This window comes from Capra hircus, chromosome 1 (genome assembly GCF_001704415.2).
Source record: "Capra hircus breed San Clemente chromosome 1, ASM170441v1, whole genome shotgun sequence".
NCBI classification, from domain to species: Eukaryota; Metazoa; Chordata; class Mammalia; order Artiodactyla; family Bovidae; genus Capra; species Capra hircus.
The window spans coordinates 134,108,964-134,130,693 of NC_030808.1; the positions used below are offsets into that span (position 1 = coordinate 134,108,964).

Consider the following 21,730-nt stretch of genomic DNA (forward strand, 5'->3'; position numbering starts at 1 on the left):
TCTTACCAGTTTTGTGACCTTATCAAATTACTGAACCACCCTGCACCTCAGTCTTCTCATCTGAAAAATGGGAGAGGAAGGTTGATAATAATACCAACCCAACAGGGTTGTCTAAAAAATAAGCAAATTAATTTATATAAAGTACCTAGAATAACACCGGGCATTAAGTGTGAGCTATTATCAGCAGTTTCCAAATATACCAGTGCCAGGCTGTCTGCATCTGCATCACTGGGGACCTTTATAACTGATAAAAATGAAGATGCCCAGGCTGTTCAGCAAGGGCAAAGTGGAGCAAGACCTGCCCAGGATTTGTTACTGCAGCTATTTTAGAGTAATTCCCCTGGGCAGTTTCCAGGATGCAGGATCTTCAGCAGGATCTTTTGGGAGGCCAGAATACAGTCTTTCAGAATATATCCAGACCTGCTGAACTTTGGCAGAAAGAGCCCAAGAGTCTACAGCAAATTGCCCAGGTGGCATGAAGCTGCCTAAAGCCAAAAACCCTCCCTGAAATGCCATTCCCTTCTGTTGCTTCCAAACTGCCTCTGCCCTTTGCCCACAGTGGAAACCCTACACTCAAAACCATAGGGTTTCTAAGAACTCTTGAGGATTAACTAAGATGACTGTTTTAGTTTAATAATATGAATGTATCTTTGACTTTAACAGCATCTTTATTTTTAAACTAGTTCAGGGATATCCTCATAACGTGTGTGTTACCTGTCTGACTTCCTAGGCTGGAAAGACTGAGTATCACCAGCCACTGGCAGCTCTGCTCTGCCAAACCAGAAGGTTCGGGACTGGCCAGGGCTGGGCCCGACCCCTGCAGCTGTCTACACTGCCAAGACTCCTCAAGAAACAGCCCAGGGCTGCGTTACCCTATCTCACCAGCATTCCACTCAATGGCTTCGGGTGTCCCTCCACAAACACTAAGTAACGGCAACCATTTTACAACGCACAGAAAAGAATTCTCTCAAATTTACTTTTCCCTCCAGATATATATATATATTTTTAAATTTCGGTGCCTGCTACCGCTTGCTGGCTAAGGATATCCAAACCAGAGGCACACATAACGAAGAATCATTAACCGAAAATGCAGAAAGGTTCAATTGCTGCCTGACCTGGTAGCCTGTTGTAGGCATGCGGACTGAGGTTGGGGGTTTTCGCCATCAACCTGCGATAGACTTAACTGTGGATGGTGAACTTAGGGCCCTTGCATTTCAAGGTGCGGCATGTGCATTGATGCACCAGTGATTCCTTTGGAGAATCCACTATTTGCTAAGTCCTGAGAAATCTTACCACATCAAACATGTGCACACTCAAGGGTGGCAAGTCCTGGATTTCACCCTGGACCACATCAAAGAGCAGTTCTTCTGGGAGTGCTCTGGCTGGCCAGCCAGCGTGGCAATCAGAGGCCACCTGCATTTGTTATGGTCATTCACGGACACTGGTGCTAGGGCTAGGAGGATGCTACAGGCTGACAGTGATTCCAGAGCACTGCCTCCAGAAGGGCCACCACGTTTAGCTCAGGAATACTCTACTCCGAGGGAGAGTGTCTGCTTCCAGCCCGACACCACAGAAGCCTGGGTCTCCAGACACCATCATGAAGGGCATGGGCCAAAGGGTAGCTCAGAGAATGCAGCCTGCAGACACCAGCAGCCCATCGACAAGTGCTCAGTCCAATGTGAAAAGACATGAGCTTCAAGAGGCAGCTGTTTTTCTGGAGACAGAGAAAGGAGGCCTAGTTCTCTGTCCAGAAGTCCAGGTTACGTCAGCATCCCTGCCCCCCCACCCCCACCCCAAGCCTGCCTGCTCCTCTCTGAAAATAGATTTAGAAAGCCTTTGCCCTGGAGGCCATCTCTCTCCAGAGCAGAGCCAAGGGCTAGATGGAAGTGGGAGGAGAGGGCGGAGAGCCCTGAGCGTGGGCCTACCCTCCTCTGCATGTTAGCCACTCCCTCTTCCTTCCATTGAGGCAGAGCGTCTCATAGGACACTGCCTGCTTCTGGCTAAGTGTCCCCACCTGGCCCATGGTTTCTGCTAAAGCTTTGGTCCGGCCCTGGCCTGGGCTCAGGACCTGCCTGGTCTTGGAGCTGCTTGCCGTGGGTGATAAGGCCCCTCTGAAATTCCATCAGGGACCCAGGACAGAAAGACCACAGGCGGACACAGAAGTGGCCAAACCAGGAGGGGCGCCCCCTGGCCACGGCAGTTTGAGAGGGATCTGCGATCTGCGTAGGCAGCTCATTGATCCACTTTTCTGATAATTATTCCTCACTCATCACAAACGAATGACGCTGGCCCCAGCCCAGCCAGGCAGGCGGGAAGGCACCGCAGCGCGTGCAGAGGAGAATATGAGCCTGCCTGTGCTCACCCGGGAGAGGCAGGAGTGAATGGTGTGTACTATCTCTGTGCACTGAGCAGGAGGCCGGGCTGCTTTAATATTCTGCTGAATGTGGCGTTTCTTTTAACCCTTACTGGAGAGCCGTTCAGCCCAGAAAGCCAGGCTCTTCTGGCTAGGCTAAAGGTAAAGTTTCTGGGCTGCGCACAGAGAAAGGCCACAGGCCCCACACTCTGGGTCGCTCCAGAACCCACGGGTGACCGGACGGGTACACGGGGCTGGGTACCGGCACCACAGCACCCTCCTTGGGGCCGCCCCAGTAGAGAGGGTCTAGGGAGGAACCAGCGCGCCGCCAGACGCCTGGGGACTTCCCATACGTTGCTCCCCAATTTCGCTCGAATACAAAACTGCAAGTGCCCTCCTTCAACGTGGAAACTCAACCCTGAAACCAGGTTCCTAAAGTGGGCACCTATCTGCTCTCCGCGACCGAGCCGCTGACCCTTCAGCGGACGCCAAGAGAGGCGGGCAGGATGCGCCGCCCCAGCGCTAGAAAGTCCAGTGTGCCCTCGACCATTGCAAATGCCCGCTCTCCCAGGTCGTCCTGACCGCTTTGGAAGTGTGCCTCGCCCACCCGGCCCTAACTCAGCCGCTCCCGCGCTTGTCCCTCAAGAAGACAAACCAGAGCAGCCCTTGCGCGGGGCGTTGATGGCGCCCCACAATGCTCCAGTCCCTGCACGACCCCAAAAGCAACCCACAAGCACAAAGACCCAGCAGCCGGAAAGGGCAGCGGCACGCGCAGGGCAGACAAAAAACCACCTTCAGAAAAGCAAGCGAGCTTTCCAGGCGTTAATCGCCGCACCCCCGCGCCGCCACCAGAATGAACGCGGGAATGTGGTGGTCTTCACCACCAGGCCGGGGAATCCTAGCCCCGCCGGGGGCCAAAAGGCCCCAGTTTCGCTTGGAGAAGGGCAGCGCTTTCCGGAGGGGTCGGGGCGCTGAACCACGGGGCTGCGGGGCGGGTGGAGGGTTCCGCTGGGCAACCAGTAGCAGCAGAACAAGGACCCGGGCAGCCCAGCGGAGCGAGCTCCCAGCTCTGCAGGCGGCGCCGGCGCCGGGGGCCGCGCGCGAAATCCTTCGAAGGAGTTTCACCCGCGCCGGACACGGGGACTGCGAGCGGGGCTGAGGTGCGCATTTTCCCGAGTTGCTTTCATCCCGGCACTAAACTCCGCTCCAGGCCGGGCTGTGTTTCCGGAGGTGGGTGCGACTGCAGCTCAACTGCGAGGAATGGGGCGGGAGAAGAGGGCGGGTGGCGGGAGGCGGGAGCGGGGCAGGGATTTCCCACAGGGATTCGCGGGCGCCGCCGAGCGCGGAGCTCCCTGCTGCGCCAGGCGCGGTGCCCGCCGAGCGCGCCTTCCCCGCCGCGGCGGCGGCGGAGGCACAGTCAAGGCTGAAGTAGCCGGGAGAGCAATGCTGCGCATAGGTTACCTTTCCCAGTCAAGGGGGAGACTGGGCGACTTTCGGCAGGACCAATCACCCACCCTACCCCACCCTCGTTTTCAGGTGCAAGAGGCCACAAAGGTGTCCACTTCTCCCCGAATGACTCGGGAAGAATGCAGCCCGTAGGCTCCCGGACCACCAAGCTGTCCCCGAGAGTCGGGCCATCTAACTCAGCCCCTATCATTCGGCAGCCACTTGCAGCGTACCAGGGCAGAGCATCTCCGGTCCCCGCGTGCAGCGCCAGCCTGCCGAGCCGAGTCCCGGAGCCTGCGGACCCGGAGCGGGGGAAAAGGAGAGGTGGCGCGCGGCAGCCTAAGGGCATCGGTGCCCGGGATAGGAAGGGAGCGGACAGACGCCCGCACTCCAGCGGCCGGACGACCAGAGGCGCCCCTTCTTCCCCAACGCCCAGTTGCGCCGGAGCTCAGGAGGCTGCACCGCAATGCAGCGGGCTCCGTGCTCCCCGAGGCTGCGGGCGACCAGGGCTGCTAGGGAGCGCGGGAGCCAGGGGGCTCCGCGAACCAGCTGCGGGTGCCGAGAGCCAGCCGGGGGCGCGCGGGTGGATGCCGCCCCAGCCCCGCGCTCAGTCGTGGCCGACGCTCTCCCACAACCTGGCCCTCGGGTCTCGGGATGAGGGCGACGGGTAGCAGGCAGAGAAGCCCTGGGGATACAGCCGTCAACTTGCTCCGCGGAGGCTACGTTACCTTCCATTGCGGCCACTGCGGATGCCAGGAGGAGCAGCAGCAGGAAATCCAGGGCCATCGCCGGCCGGCGGCCCCCAGGCCGAGCCCGAGCCGAGGCGGCCGCGCGGGGAGGGCGCCGCGTCCCGGGGCGCCGCTGCGCTCCCCGCCGGTGGCTTCTCCGTATCCTTTCGCGCTCGGGCAGGGACCGGACTTCCCGGAGCGCGGCGTGGGCGTGGGCGGGAGTGTGCGCGCGTGGGGCGGTGCGGGCGCGCGTGGTTGTGGGTGTGCATGTGTGTGTGTGTGTTTATGGGAGAGGTGGGTGTGTGCGTGCCTGTGTGTAAGAGAGAGAGGGCGAGGGAGTGCGAGCCGGGTAGAGCGCGCGAGTGCGTGTGCGTCCTGGTGTCACATTGCGAGCTACATCCGAGCCTACGAGAGGACGGAGCCGGCCAGACTGACGGGGGAGGGAGCGGGATCCCCCACCATCAGCTCTCTCCCCACCCCTAACACCTCCTGTCCAATCAAGGAATCAAACCTGCAAAATTCCCCCATCCAATCAGGCACGAGCACCTCCTTACACTGGCATTGTTAGTTTAAGAAAAACTTTTGCTTGCAAGGCTGTGCGGGAGGGCTCGGAAGGCGCTAGGAGGGGTCGGGGCTCCCCCTGGTGGTGCTCTCGGAGAACCACACAGGCCGGCCCTAGCTCTCCACGCCCTGATTTAGGGGGCCAAGGGAAGGAACTGACTCACGCCCTTCCCTTTACAGCCCACCAGGCGAGCTTTAAATAATCAAATTTTTCTTCTTTCATCTTCTCAGCAAGACTACGCTGACTACCCTGTTTAATGCAAGCCCAATGGTACACCTTATTCCTCCTGTCCATAGCACTTCACCTAACATGTGGTTTTATAGCTATCCTGTTTATTGTGGGTCTCTCCTTACTAGAATGGGGTCTTCATTCCTGGGATTCGTGTGTGCTTTGTTCACTGCAGAATAGCCAGTGCCTAGAACAGTGCCTGGCCGGTCGAAGGTCATGGCGTGCATCTGCTGACTGAATGAATGAGGTTCAGAGAATCTGGGGGCATCAGCCCAGTGTGCAGAGCAAAGGATATGCTTCCTATCCAGCTCCCTGCTGCTCTCCTCCCCAAGAAGCCCCCGACTTCTCACTTCCCCATGTGTTCTGTGAACGTCCGCTGAGGACCCCAATCCCAGAAAACAGGTCAGGTGGGAATGACCAGCGGTCACATAACCCCCTAGAGGGGCGTAATGCAATAGGGACAGTGGAGAGCTCTGCAAGGAAGTGGGCAGGGGAAGGCACCCGTACTGTGGGGGAAGGGCTAGAAGGACTGCAGAGGGGGACCGGGCATTGGAGGCAGGAGTGATTCTCCCTAGCCCAGCTTCCCCTGCTCTGCTTTCTTTAGCCGTATGGCTTAAGATCAAGGACCTGCCCCAAGGCTGTAACGCTATGCGGGAGAAGCGTCCTCACTGTACCGCCCCCCGCCCCCGCCCCCGCCTCCAAACCTGCTGATGGTCTCCTCCTTTAGGATCAGCGACGACCTGTTAGGCCACCCCTCCCCACGACAGTCACCTCTTTCCCACCAAGCCTTTCCCAGATTTGTCAATGACTTGACAGTGGGCAAATGTGATGGCCTCTTCCACGCTCCCTGCTCTCCTCTTAACAGCGTTGCCAAACCAAGCTCCCACCCTGAAATGTTCAGTCTCTCCTCTGCTTGGGACTGCCCCTATTCAGTCAGTCCTAGCCAGACTCCTATCTCCATTCTGACATTGTTTTGCTTCCCCTCTCTGACTCAGGCTACCTCCCTCTCCACCACCCTCCATCCCAGCTGCCTCGGCATCGACCTTCACTCCCTCCTCCTCCTCAACAGTGCCAGCTGCCCTCTGCCCCATCACACTGCACCAGGTACATCCCAACGACTCTGAAGCCATCATCCCAGGAAGAACGTGCTCCCATTACCCATAGCCCTCCTAAGCCTTCAGCACTCCTGACGTTAGGGACCAGTTCTTCTGGAGCTCTTGCCTCAGTTTCCATGGTGCCCACTTTCCTCCTACCTGTCTTAGCACTTCTTACTGTTCCCTTTTCAGTTGTGAAGGAGGTTCCCCTGACCAGGCTCCGTCCTTGGAACCTCTGCTTGCTGAGTTCCTCAGCAGCTTCACCTGTTCTGTCTCCAGCCCTCCCGCTATGGATGAACAGATAGATGAGTCTCAGATTCCTTTCTGTCCTTTGTTACACCACAGTCTTAGGAGAGACATATCAGGCAGAGTTCCCTCTGCCACAGCTTTCTCCCTTGTCCCAAGCCCATGAGCCTGTCCTAGGGCCAGCCTAATGCCTTGGCCACCCAGCTTCCAACCCCTCCCTTCCCCAATCCTTCTGCTGCCAAACCAGTCCTCCTCCAGCCAAGCTTGATCTTATCTCTTCTCAGTACAGAAACCTAATGGCTCCTCATTGTCTGCTAAAGAAAGACGGACCACTTTGGGCTGGCATCCAGACTCCTCCACAAGCTCCCTGGAACCTGCCATCTCAGCCCAGACTCCACCAGCCTCCCTATGGGCCAGGCTGTTCAACCAGCTTGATCCCCTAAACACAGCCCAGGCTTTCCTTCCCTTGCATCTGGCTAGCATGCACTCACCCACTTACTCCAGGGAAATTTATTGGGTAATGACCGCTAGCCAGGCAGGCCTGCTCAAGGCTGTAGGGACACAGACACAGGCCCTGCTCTGAGAGAGCTTATGGAGCCGTGGAGAAGGATGACCACAAAGAGGAAAGAGGTGTCAGGTAATGGGAAGGACTGGAGAGTCAGCAAGGTGCCAGCTAAAGGGTGATGGTGGGTAGTGAGAACAGGTGTTTACTGGGCACCTGCTGCATACAGGCATTGTACCAGATGTTTTTGTGCAAACTGAAATGAAGTAAACTTCCTGCCTTCAACTTCTTCCCAAAGCCCAGCTCTCTCAGGAAGCCTTAGTGTCCCCTTACTGTCTCTCTCGCTCACAGTCTTGTGCTACGTCTCCTTCTGTGGGTACAGAATGGCTCTTCCAGACCTGGCTGAAGGCATTATCCAACTGCAAACCTCCCTCCTGGGAGGACTCTGGGACATCACAAGTGCAGGAATGCCAAGAACTATGCCAGGCACTCTGAACTGTGCCAGGACCACAAGGATCACCAGCCTAGTATCTTCTGGCCCCTACGGCTCACCCTGAGAATTGTAAGTCGTAGGGATGAGGTAGGGCCACAGATGTTTTTTTACAGTCTACACCCTGATGGGTTCTGCTGCTCAGGGAGGCTTGGCGGCCACTGTCTAGGAGTTTCAAGCTGTGCTCCGAGGATCTCTCAGGGGACATGCAGGTGGGGAATTACGGGAGCAGTCTGAGGGTGGGGCTTTAGACCTCACCTCTGTTCAGACAGCCTTTTGTTTTACTGGGCATCTATATCAGGTTTTGTTTAAAGGAAGGGTTCTATGACAAGAAGAGAAGGAGGCAGGGGAAAGATAAGAGGCGTGAGAGGAGAGAATTGGATTGGGGTGGGGATGTGCCCTTCAGTTCACAAGGGTGTGAGGGAATGACACTGATGGCTTTTAGAACACGCTGGTGGCTCAGGTAAAAACAGCTTCAGTTTAGGGCTTTTGCTAATTTCCCTAATAGCCCAGGGGATTGACTTTTCCTGAGCAAGTTAAATATTAATTTAGCCATTCAGCAGATTGATCTCTCTCACAACACGTTATGCTCTGTAAATATCCCTGAAAGCACCATTGGTTGGGATTCCAAGCCTGGGTGCCCATTTTCCCCAAAGCATCTCCTAGGCTGTTTTTTCTTTTTTTCTCTCTCTGATGTCAAATGCTCACTTGTTTTCTTGATTAATCACCCCTCTATTTGATATCACTAAATCATTCCTTCAAAGTGACAGATGTTCGCCTCTAAGCCAGCAGCTGAGCACTCTCAGGCACCCAAGGGTGACTTGACCCTTTTGCTAGGACTCAGGGGCCCTTCTGGTTAGAAGGTTTGGGGGCAGCTAACTAGGTCACCCCCACCTCTAAACAGCTTTGTGTCTAAAAGATTGAAAAGCATTTCTAGTGAAAGCAACTGCCCAACTTCCCTTCTATACATTATGAAGCTACTCTACTAGAAAGTTCCTGCTCATCTCCAACCGTATCCCTTTTGTTGTGGTTTTAGCCTGCTTTCTTCATTCTACTTAGTAGTGGGAACATAGGTAAATAGTAAGCAGTTTGAGAATGATCATATGGATGTCTTGTGCATGAGATCTTAAGTTGCTCCTTTATCCCATTGTTTTCTTTCTAAGCATTGCTTAACTGCACAAATGAAAGGTTTTGTTACACAGTCCATGGCCCGAGCTGCTTTAAAGTAGATTCTTAAGCTGCAAGACACATTTTCATCAATTCTTTTTGGAGAAGCAGGTGGATCATGTGTGGGTTATTTAAGGCATTTTAACAATGGATAATAGGCAAAGAACAGAACTTTCAGTGTTTATTGAGCAGGAATTCCATGTTGGTGACCAACAAGGTGCTAGAGACCCGGTGATGTCTGTGACCCCAAGCCCCCCTTTAGGGATCTCAGGATCTTCCTGGGAAGACAGACACTGAAATGCATTGTGGGACTTTCTGTACAAAATGGCCTCTGGCTAGTAGCTTCCAACAAAGTTTCTCCTTATTTCTCAGGAAAATGCCTCAGCAAATACAGACAAATATGAAGACTCAGAGTAACACGGTGAATGAACACTGACAGACAACCTAATTGCCAGGATGTAGAAGGAACTGACAATCCTTATAAGGCTGATGAAGCTGGGTGGAGAAAAACCTATCAAGCACATGTACGACATATGCCAGAGTCTCTTCTATAGAGAGAACTTGCTTTAAAGAAATAGGTGGGAAGATATGTGGTAATTCCTATTCTGTCAATACCTGACTCAGACACCCAGGATCTCTGCTAACCCGAGAATGGAGGAAATATCCATTACCATTACTGATTCAGCTCCAGAGCAAATGAAGAACAGTTTCCCTGAGTCATCTCCCTCCCTTCCCTAAGGTCTTATACCCAAGAGACTCTGAAAACAAGCAAGTTCAGTTCAGCCGCTCAGTCCTGTCCAATTCTTTGCGACCCCATGAACCACAGCATGCCAGGCCTCCGTGTCCATCACCAACTCCCGGAGTCCACCCAAATCCATGTCCATTGAGTCGGTGATGCCATCTAACCATCTCATCCCCTGTCGTCCCCTTCTCCTCCTGCCCCCAATCCCTCCCAGCATCAGGGTCTTTTCAAATGAGTCAGCTTTTCGCATGAGGTGGCCAAAGTGTTGGAGTTTCAGCTTCAGCATCAATCCCACCAATGAACACCCAGGACTGATTTCCTTTAGGATGGACTAGTTGGATCTCCTTGCAGTCCAAGGGACTCTCAAGAGTCTTCTCCAACACCACAGTTCCAAAGCATCAATTCCTCGGCGCTCAGCCTTCTTCACAGTCCAACTCTCACATCCATACATGACCAATGGGAAAACAGATGAGCTGATGGAGACACAATGCATTCCAGAGGGGATGAAAAGTCAAGAGGCTGCCGCAGACATGGTAATAATTGTGGGAGCAGTGCACCTACTGAGTGTAGTTTTTCCTGTGACATATCAGGTCAGAACACTAGAGAATCAACATTGTATTTAGACAAAGATGCCACTTCAGTTTGGCAGATGAAGCCTGTTGGCAACTAGCAACTGAACACTGGCTCATCCTCTAGATGTAGGTCTAAAAAGATGATTCAACCATCAAGCAAGCAAGGAGAAGGAGAGCCCAAGGCCAATCCACTCCTCCTGCCTAGCATAAAACAGGACTATGGGTCTTCCCTTCTCAGGGAGGAGTGAAAAGGGGTCAAGAGAGCCCAGGGACCTGTAGGAAATACTGCAAGGCAAGGAGCAGGGATGGTAACTCCAAGACCCAGAAGGGGAGCATCACTTTAAAGATGATATTCTGCCCAGCCAAGAGACATTTCAGGAAGCTTCTTGGTATGCATGAAGACAAATTCCATGGCTAAGGAAGAAGCTGGCAAGAAAACAGACTAAGAAAAAAAGGCAACCAAATGAGAGAAGGGAGGAGAAAGAGAGAACAGGATTTTAAAGAAATTAAAATGCAGGGCAGAATTAAACTCTACATGTGTGTGTCTGGAAAGAATAGATTTGTTGCTGCTGAGTGTTTATAGGTGGCATGGAAGACAAACTGGGGAATCTTTCCAAGAATGCATGCAAAATGGACAGAAAAGGAAAAACACTGAAAAAGAATACAAAACATATGGAAGACAGAAGATGGAGGACCAACATACGTAAAACTGTGTTCATACTTGCAAGGGAATGGGAACTATAAACAGTCCCCAGGAGCATTCCTGAAAGAGTTTAGAGTTCCTAAAAGAAATAGCAGTACAAATGTCATCAAAGTAATTACAAGGCTACAAAATAACAAAACTTTTCTTAGCTGAATAAAGACCTGATACTCACCTCTCAGTGATGTTTTTGAACTGTATGGATATTTTAAAGAAATCTTACATCTACCCGAGGACGCACACAAACACACACATAGAAAAAGAGACTAAATTGCCTATAGTTGGAATAAATATCATTAACTTCATAACACTGAATTCCAAAAGACAATGGAGCCAGAGCTGTAGACTTTGAGAAGTGAAAAATTTGTGACACGGATAATATATTTCCAGCAGACTGAGAGCAGCAGACATTTTCAGTTACATTTTAAAATCTCAGAAAATTTGTAACAGTTTGGAGAAAAAAGCTACTTGAAAATATATTCCAAACGACAGAGGTGAGGTGTGCTGGCAGACATAAAATCAATTAAAAATAGAAGTCTAAATGTTTGCAAACCACTTTTAAATTTAATTAAAATGTCAAAAGTAGTCTCAATACAGAATGTTGTCAAAATGCAGGTTATAAAAACCTAAATCTAATAGCTCAAATTGTATTAAGATCAAGGAGAAGGCGAATGTTAGGTGGGGGAAGAAAAGCTATATGAAATTCCTTGTTCACATAGGAGGGTTTCAGAAGCTTTTTGTGTTTTTTTCTTAATGTTTATCTTACAAATACTGAAATTGGCTTAAAATATTTGAAATTAGTTTTTAAAAGGTTAAATATTAAATGTTTCTACAAATATAATTTAAAGGCATATATAGACCTTTAAAAACACTGGAGAAGGTAAAAATAAAATATAACTTGTATATTTTTAAAGGAATTGAATAATTATTAAATGGAAAGTAAATTATAGTTGAACAATAAAAATGCAAAAGAAATAACAGAAATAACTTCCAATAATAAATATGAATGAATTGAATATTGACTAAAAACTCTTTAGCTAAAAAATATCATTCTATAGCATACATAAAGAAAAAATAAATCATGAAAGAATAACATATTCACATTAATAATATAGGTTAACCCACAAAATTGTTGCTAAACACATTTAGGAAAACCCAATAATATGTAAATATTTTCTTTTCAATGTGCTGCAGAGTCCAAAAGAAGTATCCCCAAGAGCCTAGAAATGAAGTGCTGAAATCCGGATGATAATGTGGGTGCTTACACTGCAGACTGGGTAGGGGTCAGTCCCCAGTCAAGAAACCTAGTGGCTTGAATTTTAATGTGCATCAGTAGAAAACAAGAGTTTGAATGAATGCAAGACAGAAAGTTTGAACTGCGAACTGTGAAGTCACTTCAGTCGTGTCTGACTCTGTGCGACCCCATAGACGGCAGCCCACCAGGCTCCCCCATCCCTGGGATTCTCCAGGCAAGAATACTGGAGTGGGTTGCCATTTCCTTCTCCAATGCATGAAAGTGAAAAGTGAAAGTGAAGTCGCATCGCTCAGTCATGTCCGACTCTTAGCAACCCCATGGACTGCAGCCTACCAGGCTCCTCCATCCATGGGATTTTCCAGGCAAGAGTACTGGAGTGGGGTGCCATTGCCTTCTCCGAGTTTGAACTGAAACCATTGCATAAAGCTGAGGCCTCAAACTGCAACACCTTCACTGAAAGCATGGACTCAGAGAAAAGTTTATCCTCTGTCAGAGAGGAGGACAAGGAAGTTTGCTTCTCAACCTGGGCTCAGGATATGAGAGAAAATAACCTCCCCATAGAACTCCTATCATAGGCCTTCACTCACATGGGCTTCAATTTAAATTTTACTACTTAATCTCAAAACTTGCAAGACAAAAACCCAATTAGAAATATTCAATACTTTTAAATAAATGGATTGGTAGAAAGAAATAAAAAAAGCACAAACCCTCCATAAGATTCCCACAAATAAAGCCATGCCAAGTGTGAACTCAAAATCCAGAATCACAGAACACATGAATTAATCCACCATAAGCAAAATTCAATCAACAAAACTGATTTCATGGGCTAGCAAGGTTATGCCCAAAATCCTTCAAGATAGCCTTCAGCAGTACATGAACCAAGAACTTCCAGATGTACAAGTTGGGTTTTTGAAGAGGCAGAAGAATCAGAGATCAAATTGCCAAAATTTGTTGGATCTTGGAAAAAGCAAAGGAGTTCCAGAAAAACATCTACTCCTGCTTCATTGACTGCATGAAAGCCTTTGGTTTTGTGGGTCACAACAAAATGTGGCAAATTCTTAAAGAGATGGGAGTGCCAGACCACCTTACCTGTCTCCTGAGAAACCTGTATGCAGGTCAATAAGCAACAATTAGAACTGGATATAGAATAACTGACTGGTTCAAAATTGGGAAAGGATTTTTATTATTGTCTCCCTGCTTATTTAATTTACATGCAGAGTACATCATGGGAAATGCCAGGCTGGATGAATCACAAGCTGGAATCAAGATGCCAAGAGAAATATCAACAGCCTCAGATATGCAGATGATACCACTTTAATAGCACAAAGTGAAGAGGAACTAAAGAGCCTCTTGATGAGGGTCAGACAAGAGGGTGAAAAAGCTGGCTTAAAACTCAACTTTTAAAAAGCTAGGATCATGGCATCTGGTTCCATCACTTCGTGGCAAATAGATGGGGAAAAAATGGAAACAGTGACAGATTTTCTTTTCTTGCGCTCAAAAGCCGCTGCAGACAATGACTGCAGGCATAAAATTAAAAGAACCTTGCTCTTGGAAGGAAAGCTATGACAAACCTAAAAGCAGAGACATCATTTTGCCAACAAAGCAAGCTCTGGGAGATAGTGAAGGACACAGGGGACTGGCATGCTGCAGTCCATGGGGTCGCGAGGAGGTGGACCTAGCTTAGCGACTAAATGACAACAATTATAGATCTTTCAGAAAAAGACTTAAATGTCAGTATTTAAAATAAAACACTACAAAAATTATACATTTGAGAGAGAAGCACATAGAACAGGAAAAAAATAAAGACACTGGAATAAAAACCTACATGGACAGTCTTAAGAGAATAAATATGCTTGAGGAAATGTTTACAGGAACTTCAAGTCAAATCTGAGGAAACTGGCTATAATGTAATACAGAACAGTAAAGAAATGTAAGATATTGCAAGAGGTTGAGAAATGTGGATGCTGCAAAGAGAAGGCTACCATATATTTTTTAAATATTTTGTTGTGTTGTTCAGTTAGTCCTGTCTGACCCTTTGCAACCCCATGGACTACAGCACACCAGACATCCCTGTTCTCTACTATTTCCTGGATTTTGCTCCGACTCATATCCATTGAGTCAAAAATGCCGTCCAACCATCTCATCCCCTCTTGCCCCCTTCTCCTCCTGTCTTCAGTCTTTCTCAGCATCAGGGTCTTTTCCAATGAGTCAGCTCTTCACATCAGGTGGCCAAAGTATTGGAGCTTCAGCTTCAGCATCAGCCCTTCCAATGAATATTCAGGGTTGATTTCCTTTCAGATTAATTGGTTTGATCTTCTTGCTGTCAAAGGGACTCTCAAGAGTCTTCTTGAGCGCTACAATCTGAAAGCATCAATTCTTTGGTGCTCAGCTTTCTTTATGGTCCAACTTTCACATTCATACATGACTACTGGAAAAACACAGCTTAGACTAGATGAACCTTTGTCGACAAAGTGATATTTCTGCTTTTTAAAACATTGTCTAAATTTGTCACAGCTCTTCTTTCAAGGAGCAAGCGTCTTTTCATTTCATGGTTGCAGTCACTGTCTGCAATGATTTTGGAGCCCAAGAAAATAAAATCTGACACTGTTTCCATTTTTTCCCCATCTATTTTCCATGAAGTGATGGGCCCAGAGGCTATGATCTTCATTTTTTGAATGTTGAGTTTTAACCTAGCATTTTCACTCTCTTCTTTCACGTTCATCACGAGGCACTTTAGTTCTTCTTCTTAAAATACTTGAGGAAATAATTGAAGTAATGGGGGGGGTGTGTAAGCAATATTAAGAGAAAATAGAAAAATCTCTAAAACTGTTGGAAGATATAAATTGTGAGTTTAGGAAGCACAGATTTAGAAAGCCTTGAGCAGAATAAACAAAAAATATTCATGCCTAAACAAATCATAATGAAACTTCATGCCATCGAACACAGAAAAAATCATTAAAAGTGATCAGAAAGAAATGACAGTTACTTTTAAGACATGACAATTAGTTTTCTCAGTAGCAAAATGTTAATTACAGAAAGAAAATAACCATGAATCTAGAATTTTGCATAACATAAAATCCTGCGTGCATGCTCAGTCGCAAAGTCGTGTCTGGCTGTTTATAACCCATGGGCTGTAGCCCACCAGGCTCCTCTGCCCATGGGATTCTCCAGGCAAGAATGCTGGAGTGGGTGCCATGCCCTCCTCCAGGGGATCTTCCCAAGCCAGGGAACCCACATCTCCTGCATTGAAAGGCAGATGCTTTACCACTAAGCCACCAAGAAAGCCCAGCCTAAAATCTGCTAAAGTTGTGCTCAAAATTCAACACAAAATAAAGGCATTTTGAAGCAAGGTTTAGGGCATTTATCCCCAAGATACTATCTCTGAGATCTACTAAAAGAAATAGTTCACAAATAAAAGAAATGAACTCAGCAGAGCAAAGTAAGATGAAAGAAACAATAATGTGGGCAAATACTTGAAGTTTATAAAAGCAGGATAACACTAAAATACTGAATATAAACAGCATCAAAGATGGGAGTTAAAAACCTAAATACTTTTTCAAACTCTGGTGCCATTTTGGAGGCAGGCGAAGATATTGGATAATTTTAGATCTTGTCTAGTTAGCCATGCTTTTGAATGTTAAGGATAACCACTTCCCAGATAAGCAGTATGGGAAAGCAGGAATAATGAAACTTAATTAAAACAATGAGGAGTAGGAAAAAAGGAAAATAAGGAACAAAAAGCATAGCATACTATATTCTGATAAAAATTAATATGAGAAAGAAAAGCATAGCATAAATAAAGCATAAAATAAACTGGTGGAAATAAATCCAAGGATACTAGCAATCATATTAAATGTATCTGTAACATAATAAATATAAATGAAACAAACTAATTTAAAATACGAATATCAGATTGGTTAAGAAGAAAATCCAGTTATATATTGTTAGAAGAAACACCTTAAAAATAAGTATTCGAAAATATTCAAAATAAATGGATAAAAAAATATGCCAGGAAAATATTGATTTTAGAAATCTGTTATAGGTAGATTAACACAGAAATAAGGGAAAAGCATTATTAGTAACAAAAGAAGCATTACACAATAATAAAATAAATAATTTTTAGGAAGATACATGGATTCTGGACTTTTGTGCACCTAAGGCATGGCCTCAAATTATTAGAAGAAAAGCTCAAAATTTTAAGGAAAAGTTGACAAATCAACCATAATAGAGAGAGATTTTAAAATAACCTCACTTGTGTAGATCAAGCAGAGGAAAATTGATGTTAGAAGACTGTGGCAACATAACTGCTCAACTAAATAGAGATGGACACAGAGTCCTATCTAATCGCTAGCGATTGCCTGTTGCCCTCAAGTATCTATAGAACAATTGCCACAAAGGACGTCTCAGCAAAGGCCAAACAATTGGCCATACAAATCGCATTGTGCTTGCGTGATAAATGGCTTCATTCTTGTCCGACTCTTCGTGACCCTATGGATCGTAGCCCTCCAGGCTCCTCTGTCCATGGGATTCTCCAGGCAAGAACACTGAAGTGGGTTTCCATGCCTTCCTCCCGGGGATCCTCCAAACCCAGGGTTCGAACCTGTGTCTCTAATATCTCCTGCATTGGCAGGCGGGTTCTTTACCACTAGCACCACCTAGGAAGCCCCACAAATCACATTATCTGGCCTCAAAGTAATTCAATTAGAAATCAATAATAAAAGAAACTTTGAAACACACTTTAATGACCTTTAAATAAGGAATTGCGCTCTCTCTCTTTTAATTGATTTGGCTGCATCGGGTCTTAGCTGAGGCACGCAGTGTTCCCATTGTGTCACGTGAGAACTTTTGGTGCAGCGCATGGGTGCCCCAGTCGTGGCATGCAGGCTTGGCCGTTGTGGCACCCAGACCATCTAGTTGCTCCTTGGCATGCGGGATCTTAGTTCCCTAACCAGGGATTAAACCCATGTCCCCCGCTTGCAAGGCAAATTCTTTACCACTGGACCACCAGGGAAGTCCCCTAACTAAGAAATCTCAATGGGAAATGAAAAATATTTCAAATTGAATGATAATTAAAACTCGACCTCTCAGAATTTTGGCATGCAGCTAAAATGATATTTAAAGGTAATTTTGTATCTTGGAATATTATAAAGTTGAGAAGAATAGAAGTTGCTAAGTAAAACTTCTCTCTCAAGAAGCTAAAACAAAGGCAATAAAACTGAGAATAACTCAAAGGAAAGAAATACAACATAAAGAGAAACATAAATATACAGGAATGGAAAATACAGAAATTATTAACAAGACACCATATCTCAAAGCTCACTGTCTGAAAAAAGGAACAAGATGGAAAAGCTTCTGACAAGATTGAGCTCGTTTGCAAGGAAACTGCAATGAGATAAAGTGTTAGGGCTGAAAAGAGGGACATACGTATATAAAAAAAAAAACTTTGAAGTTTTAGAGAATACTGTGAACCACTTGAATGAAATAGAAAAAATATAACATATGCAATCTAATTCACAAAAAGTAGAATATTTGAGTAGACTCATTACCATGAAATAACTTGAATCAGTAAAATCTATGCAATGAAAAGATAACAATATTAAATCCAGACGGTTTTGCCAGTGAGTTCTACTCCAAATATTCAACGATGTTTCTAAAATCATGTTAGGAACAGTACAGGAAAACAAAGGACCAAATAAATGCACAAATAAATAATAAAATATTATCAAACTGAACCCAGAAATGTACAGTATTCTCTCTCTTTTTTTTTAAGAGGACCAATTTGGGCTTTCCTAGGATTGTAAGGATGGTCTAACTTTAGATGAATCTATTTACTTCATTAACTGATTAAAAAACAAAATGTATATACTCATCTCAACAGACACATCAAACCTCTGACAAAAATTCAGAACTTTTTCATAACTTAAAAAGTATTTAACTAAAGAAATAAAAAAGAACTTTCTAATCTGAAATGTGGTATATACCAAAAGCACATAATACACTGGATGATCAAATACCAGAAGCATTCTCTTTGAAGCTGGGGAAAAGAAAAGGATAACTGCTCTGTTTGTTTCTATTAAACATTTTACAGGTCCTAGCCAGCACTCCAAAACATGAAAAAGAAATGAAAGTTATAAAGAAAGGAAAGGAGGCGGGGGGAAAAGAACACACTGGGTCATAAATAGTAAGATTATCTAGAAAACCCAAGAGGCTGTACAAACAAACCATTAGACCAAACATGAGAGAGGAGCAAGTTTGCTGATAAAAAGTCAATATATAAAAATGCACTGCTTTCCTAGCAAGGATGGACCTAGATATTGCCATGCTGATGGAAGTAAGTCAAAGAAGGAGAAATATTGTATGGCATCCCTTACATATGGAATCTAAAAAGCAATGATACAAATGAACTTACCTACAAAATAGAAACAGGCTCACAGACTTAGAAAACAAACGTATGGTTGCCAGGGGGAAGACTGGAGGGAAACGGAGCGTTAGAGGAGTTTAGGATCAACATGCACACATTGCTATATTTAAAATGGATAATCAACAGGAACCTCTATATAGCACAGGGAATTCTGCTCAATGTTTTGAGGCAGTCTGGAAGGGAGGGGAGCCTGGGGGAGAATGCATACATGGGCGTGTATGGCTGAGACCCTTTGCTGTCCACCTGAAACTATCACAACGTTATTAATCAGCTATACTTAAATAGAAAATAAAAAGTTTTTTAAAAAGAGAAAAAAATTTACTGCTTTCCTAAACATCAACAAAAAAAAAATTTTCAATATCATAGCATTTGATAACACAAAAATGGAAGTATTTTAGAGAAAATTTAAAGAAAGTTTTAAAAGACCTGTATGGAAAAAAAGTATAAGACTCTATTAAAGAGTACTTAAGTAACCAGAGAGATACACCATTTTCATGAATAAGAAAATTGATATCAATTATCCCTGACTTTAAACATAACTTTAATACAAATACAAGAAAAGCATTCACACTATTTTTTAAGAATTTGATTGTTTGACCCCAAATTCAAAGGCAAAAAGACATGAACAACCAAGACGATTTTGAAGACAAAAGAATGGAAAGCCTTGCCTGATCAACTTTTCATACTTATTATAAAGCTACCATAAATAGAACAGTGTGGAAGTGATGTAGTGATTTAGGATCAATGTATAGATGGAAAAATCCATGTCAAAAAAGAATTACAATGTACTGGGGAAGGGATAAACCACGCTGTAAATGATGCTGGGAAATTTGAAAAAGTTAAAATTAGATATTTTTCTCACACCAAATATAATCAATTCCAAGTGGATTAAAAATAAACATTAAAGGTAAAACTCTAAAAATGTTTTTGAAGAAAATACAGAATACCTTAATGAAGAGCAGTGGCTGGAGTAAGATTTTATAAATAAGACACAAAAAGCCCAAATTACAAAAGAAAATATAGGTGCCTTTGACTACATATAAGAAGCTTTAGTGCAAAAAAGCACCATAAACATAGTTAAGCCAAATACTGGGAGAAAATGTTTGCAACCCATTTAGTGAAGAAAGTATTCATATCTAGAATACATAAGGAATTCTCCAAACCAAAAAGAAACATTTAAAAAGTGCCCAAGTGCTTGCTTTGACAGTGTGTTGGAACTAAAATTGGAATGATACAGAAATTAGCATAGCCCTTGAAACAAAAATTCATGAAGTGTTCCATATTTTTCCACCAGACACAAAAGGGTAAATACTGTATGATTCCACTTGTATGAAATATCTAAAATGGCAAATTCATAAAGACAGGAAGTAGATTGGAGGTTAACAGGGGGTATGGAAAGGAGGTGTGGGGAGTTACTGTCTAATGGGTCGAGTTTCTGTTTGAGGTGATGAAAGGGTTTTGGAAATGGTGATGCACAATATTGTGAATGTAATTAACATCACTGAGTCGTACACTGAAAATGATTAAAATGAAAATTTTATATTGTATATTTTTTACTATAATATTAAAAGACTCAATATTAAAGAGGGCTAAAAATTCAAACAGACATTTCAGATAAAGGGAAATGTGAATGAGTTAATCGTATTTGCAAAGATACACAACCTCATTTGCAAGTGAAAATAACAGCAAGACAATACTCACACCACTAATACGGTCAGACAATAGCAGGGTTGGTTTGATGTGGAGCAACAGGAACTTTCACATGTTGTTAATGGGGGAATCAATTGTTTCAAACATTTCGGGCAGGAGTATAGCATCAGTGAGGTTTAACCTGTGCTTACTTATGTAGTAATTGAGGTACAGGCTGCTACAATAAAGATACTAACAATAAAATGCCAACAGTAACATGGTTTAAAGATAAAGAAATTCATTTTTCAGATACCTTTCATTCTTGAAGTTTATAGTCCTGATTAGTGGGACAGCTCTGATCCTCATGGTCAACTTTGATCAAGGTCTTTGATACTTTTCAGGTCGTTGCTCCGCCATCCTCTAGGATTCTGTCATTTTCTGCAAAGTTAAAGTTGGGTCACCACCACCTATGGATTTGGGTTAGAGGGAAGAGAAATGAGAGCATGGAAGTGGTGTGTCCATTGCCTTAAGGCTCTGATCTCAAAGTAGCAGGATGGAAAGCTGCTTAGATTTTAATGGGAAAGACTTAGTCACACAGCCACATCCAACTAAAAGGAAAGCTGGGGAAGATGTCTATCTGAATACCTTCCATGAAGGTGGGGAGAATGAATTGGGGAGAATGGATTTGGATGGACAGCTGGTAGTCTCCGCTGCACCCTAAGACGCAGCAATTTCACAGCTAGGTATACCTTAGCAACACTCCTGCACACATGTGAACCAGCAGACATGCACAAGAAAACTCAGATTTCAGACAATGCATCAGAGGAAAAACCAGGAAATAGTCCAAATGTTCACAAGTGTAGAAACATTAATTTTGGTATATTCACACAGGAGAAAAAGGAATGAATTACTGCTCCATAATTAGAAAGATGCTCCTAAAGACAATGTAGTCAGCTGAGTGGTAGGCATTAATATTTAAATTGCATATGCATACATACACACATATGCGCATCTATTCATTACATAGAAGTATATATGTTTATATTTATAATAACAAAGTTACTTCCTCAAAATTAACTAGATACTATATTTCACCCAGCAGACTGGTAAAAACTAATGTTTGCTAACATTAAATGTAGGCAAGGAGATGTGGGCAGATGGACAGTGAAAATATAAATTGCAGTTTTACTCTTTAGGGCATTTTGGTAGTATCTAAAAACCTTAAACTGGGCTTTTCTATGAACTCCAGTTTCACTGCTTAACACAAACATAAAGAAATAGTCATGGAGGCACATAAGCAGGCAATGTGCTAAGATGTTTGATGCAGCAAATTTTAAAATAGGAAAAAATTGAGAATAACAGTTTTTCAGTCTCTAAGTCATATCCAACCCTGCAACGCCACGGATGTCAGGCTCCTCTGTCCTCCACTGTCTTCCGGAGTTTGCCCAAATTCATGTCCTTTGAGTCAGTGATACTATTTAACCGTTTCATCCTCTGATACCCTCTTTTCCTTTTACCTTCAATCTTTCCAAGTATCAGGGTCTTTTCCTATTGAAAAAAAAGTTGGCTCTTCGCATTAGGTGGCCAAAATATTG

The 21,730-nt window shown here is 45.0% G+C and overlaps 1 protein-coding gene across 2 annotated transcripts in view; it reads right to left on the reverse strand.

The window, feature by feature from the left end:
• The window catches only part of EPHB1 (EPH receptor B1), a 453,923-nt gene extending 448,847 nt beyond the window's left edge, over nucleotides 1-5,076 (reverse strand). Inside the window, exon 1 of one of the 2 annotated variants that reach the window (XM_018050923.1) lies at nucleotides 4,528-5,076. In XM_018050923.1, the coding sequence (XP_017906412.1) occupies nucleotides 4,528-4,585 (58 nt within the window). In that variant the 5' untranslated portion in view covers nucleotides 4,586-5,076. The remainder of the gene's footprint in view (nucleotides 1-4,527) is intronic. The other variant, XM_018050926.1, reaches the window with a different exon arrangement.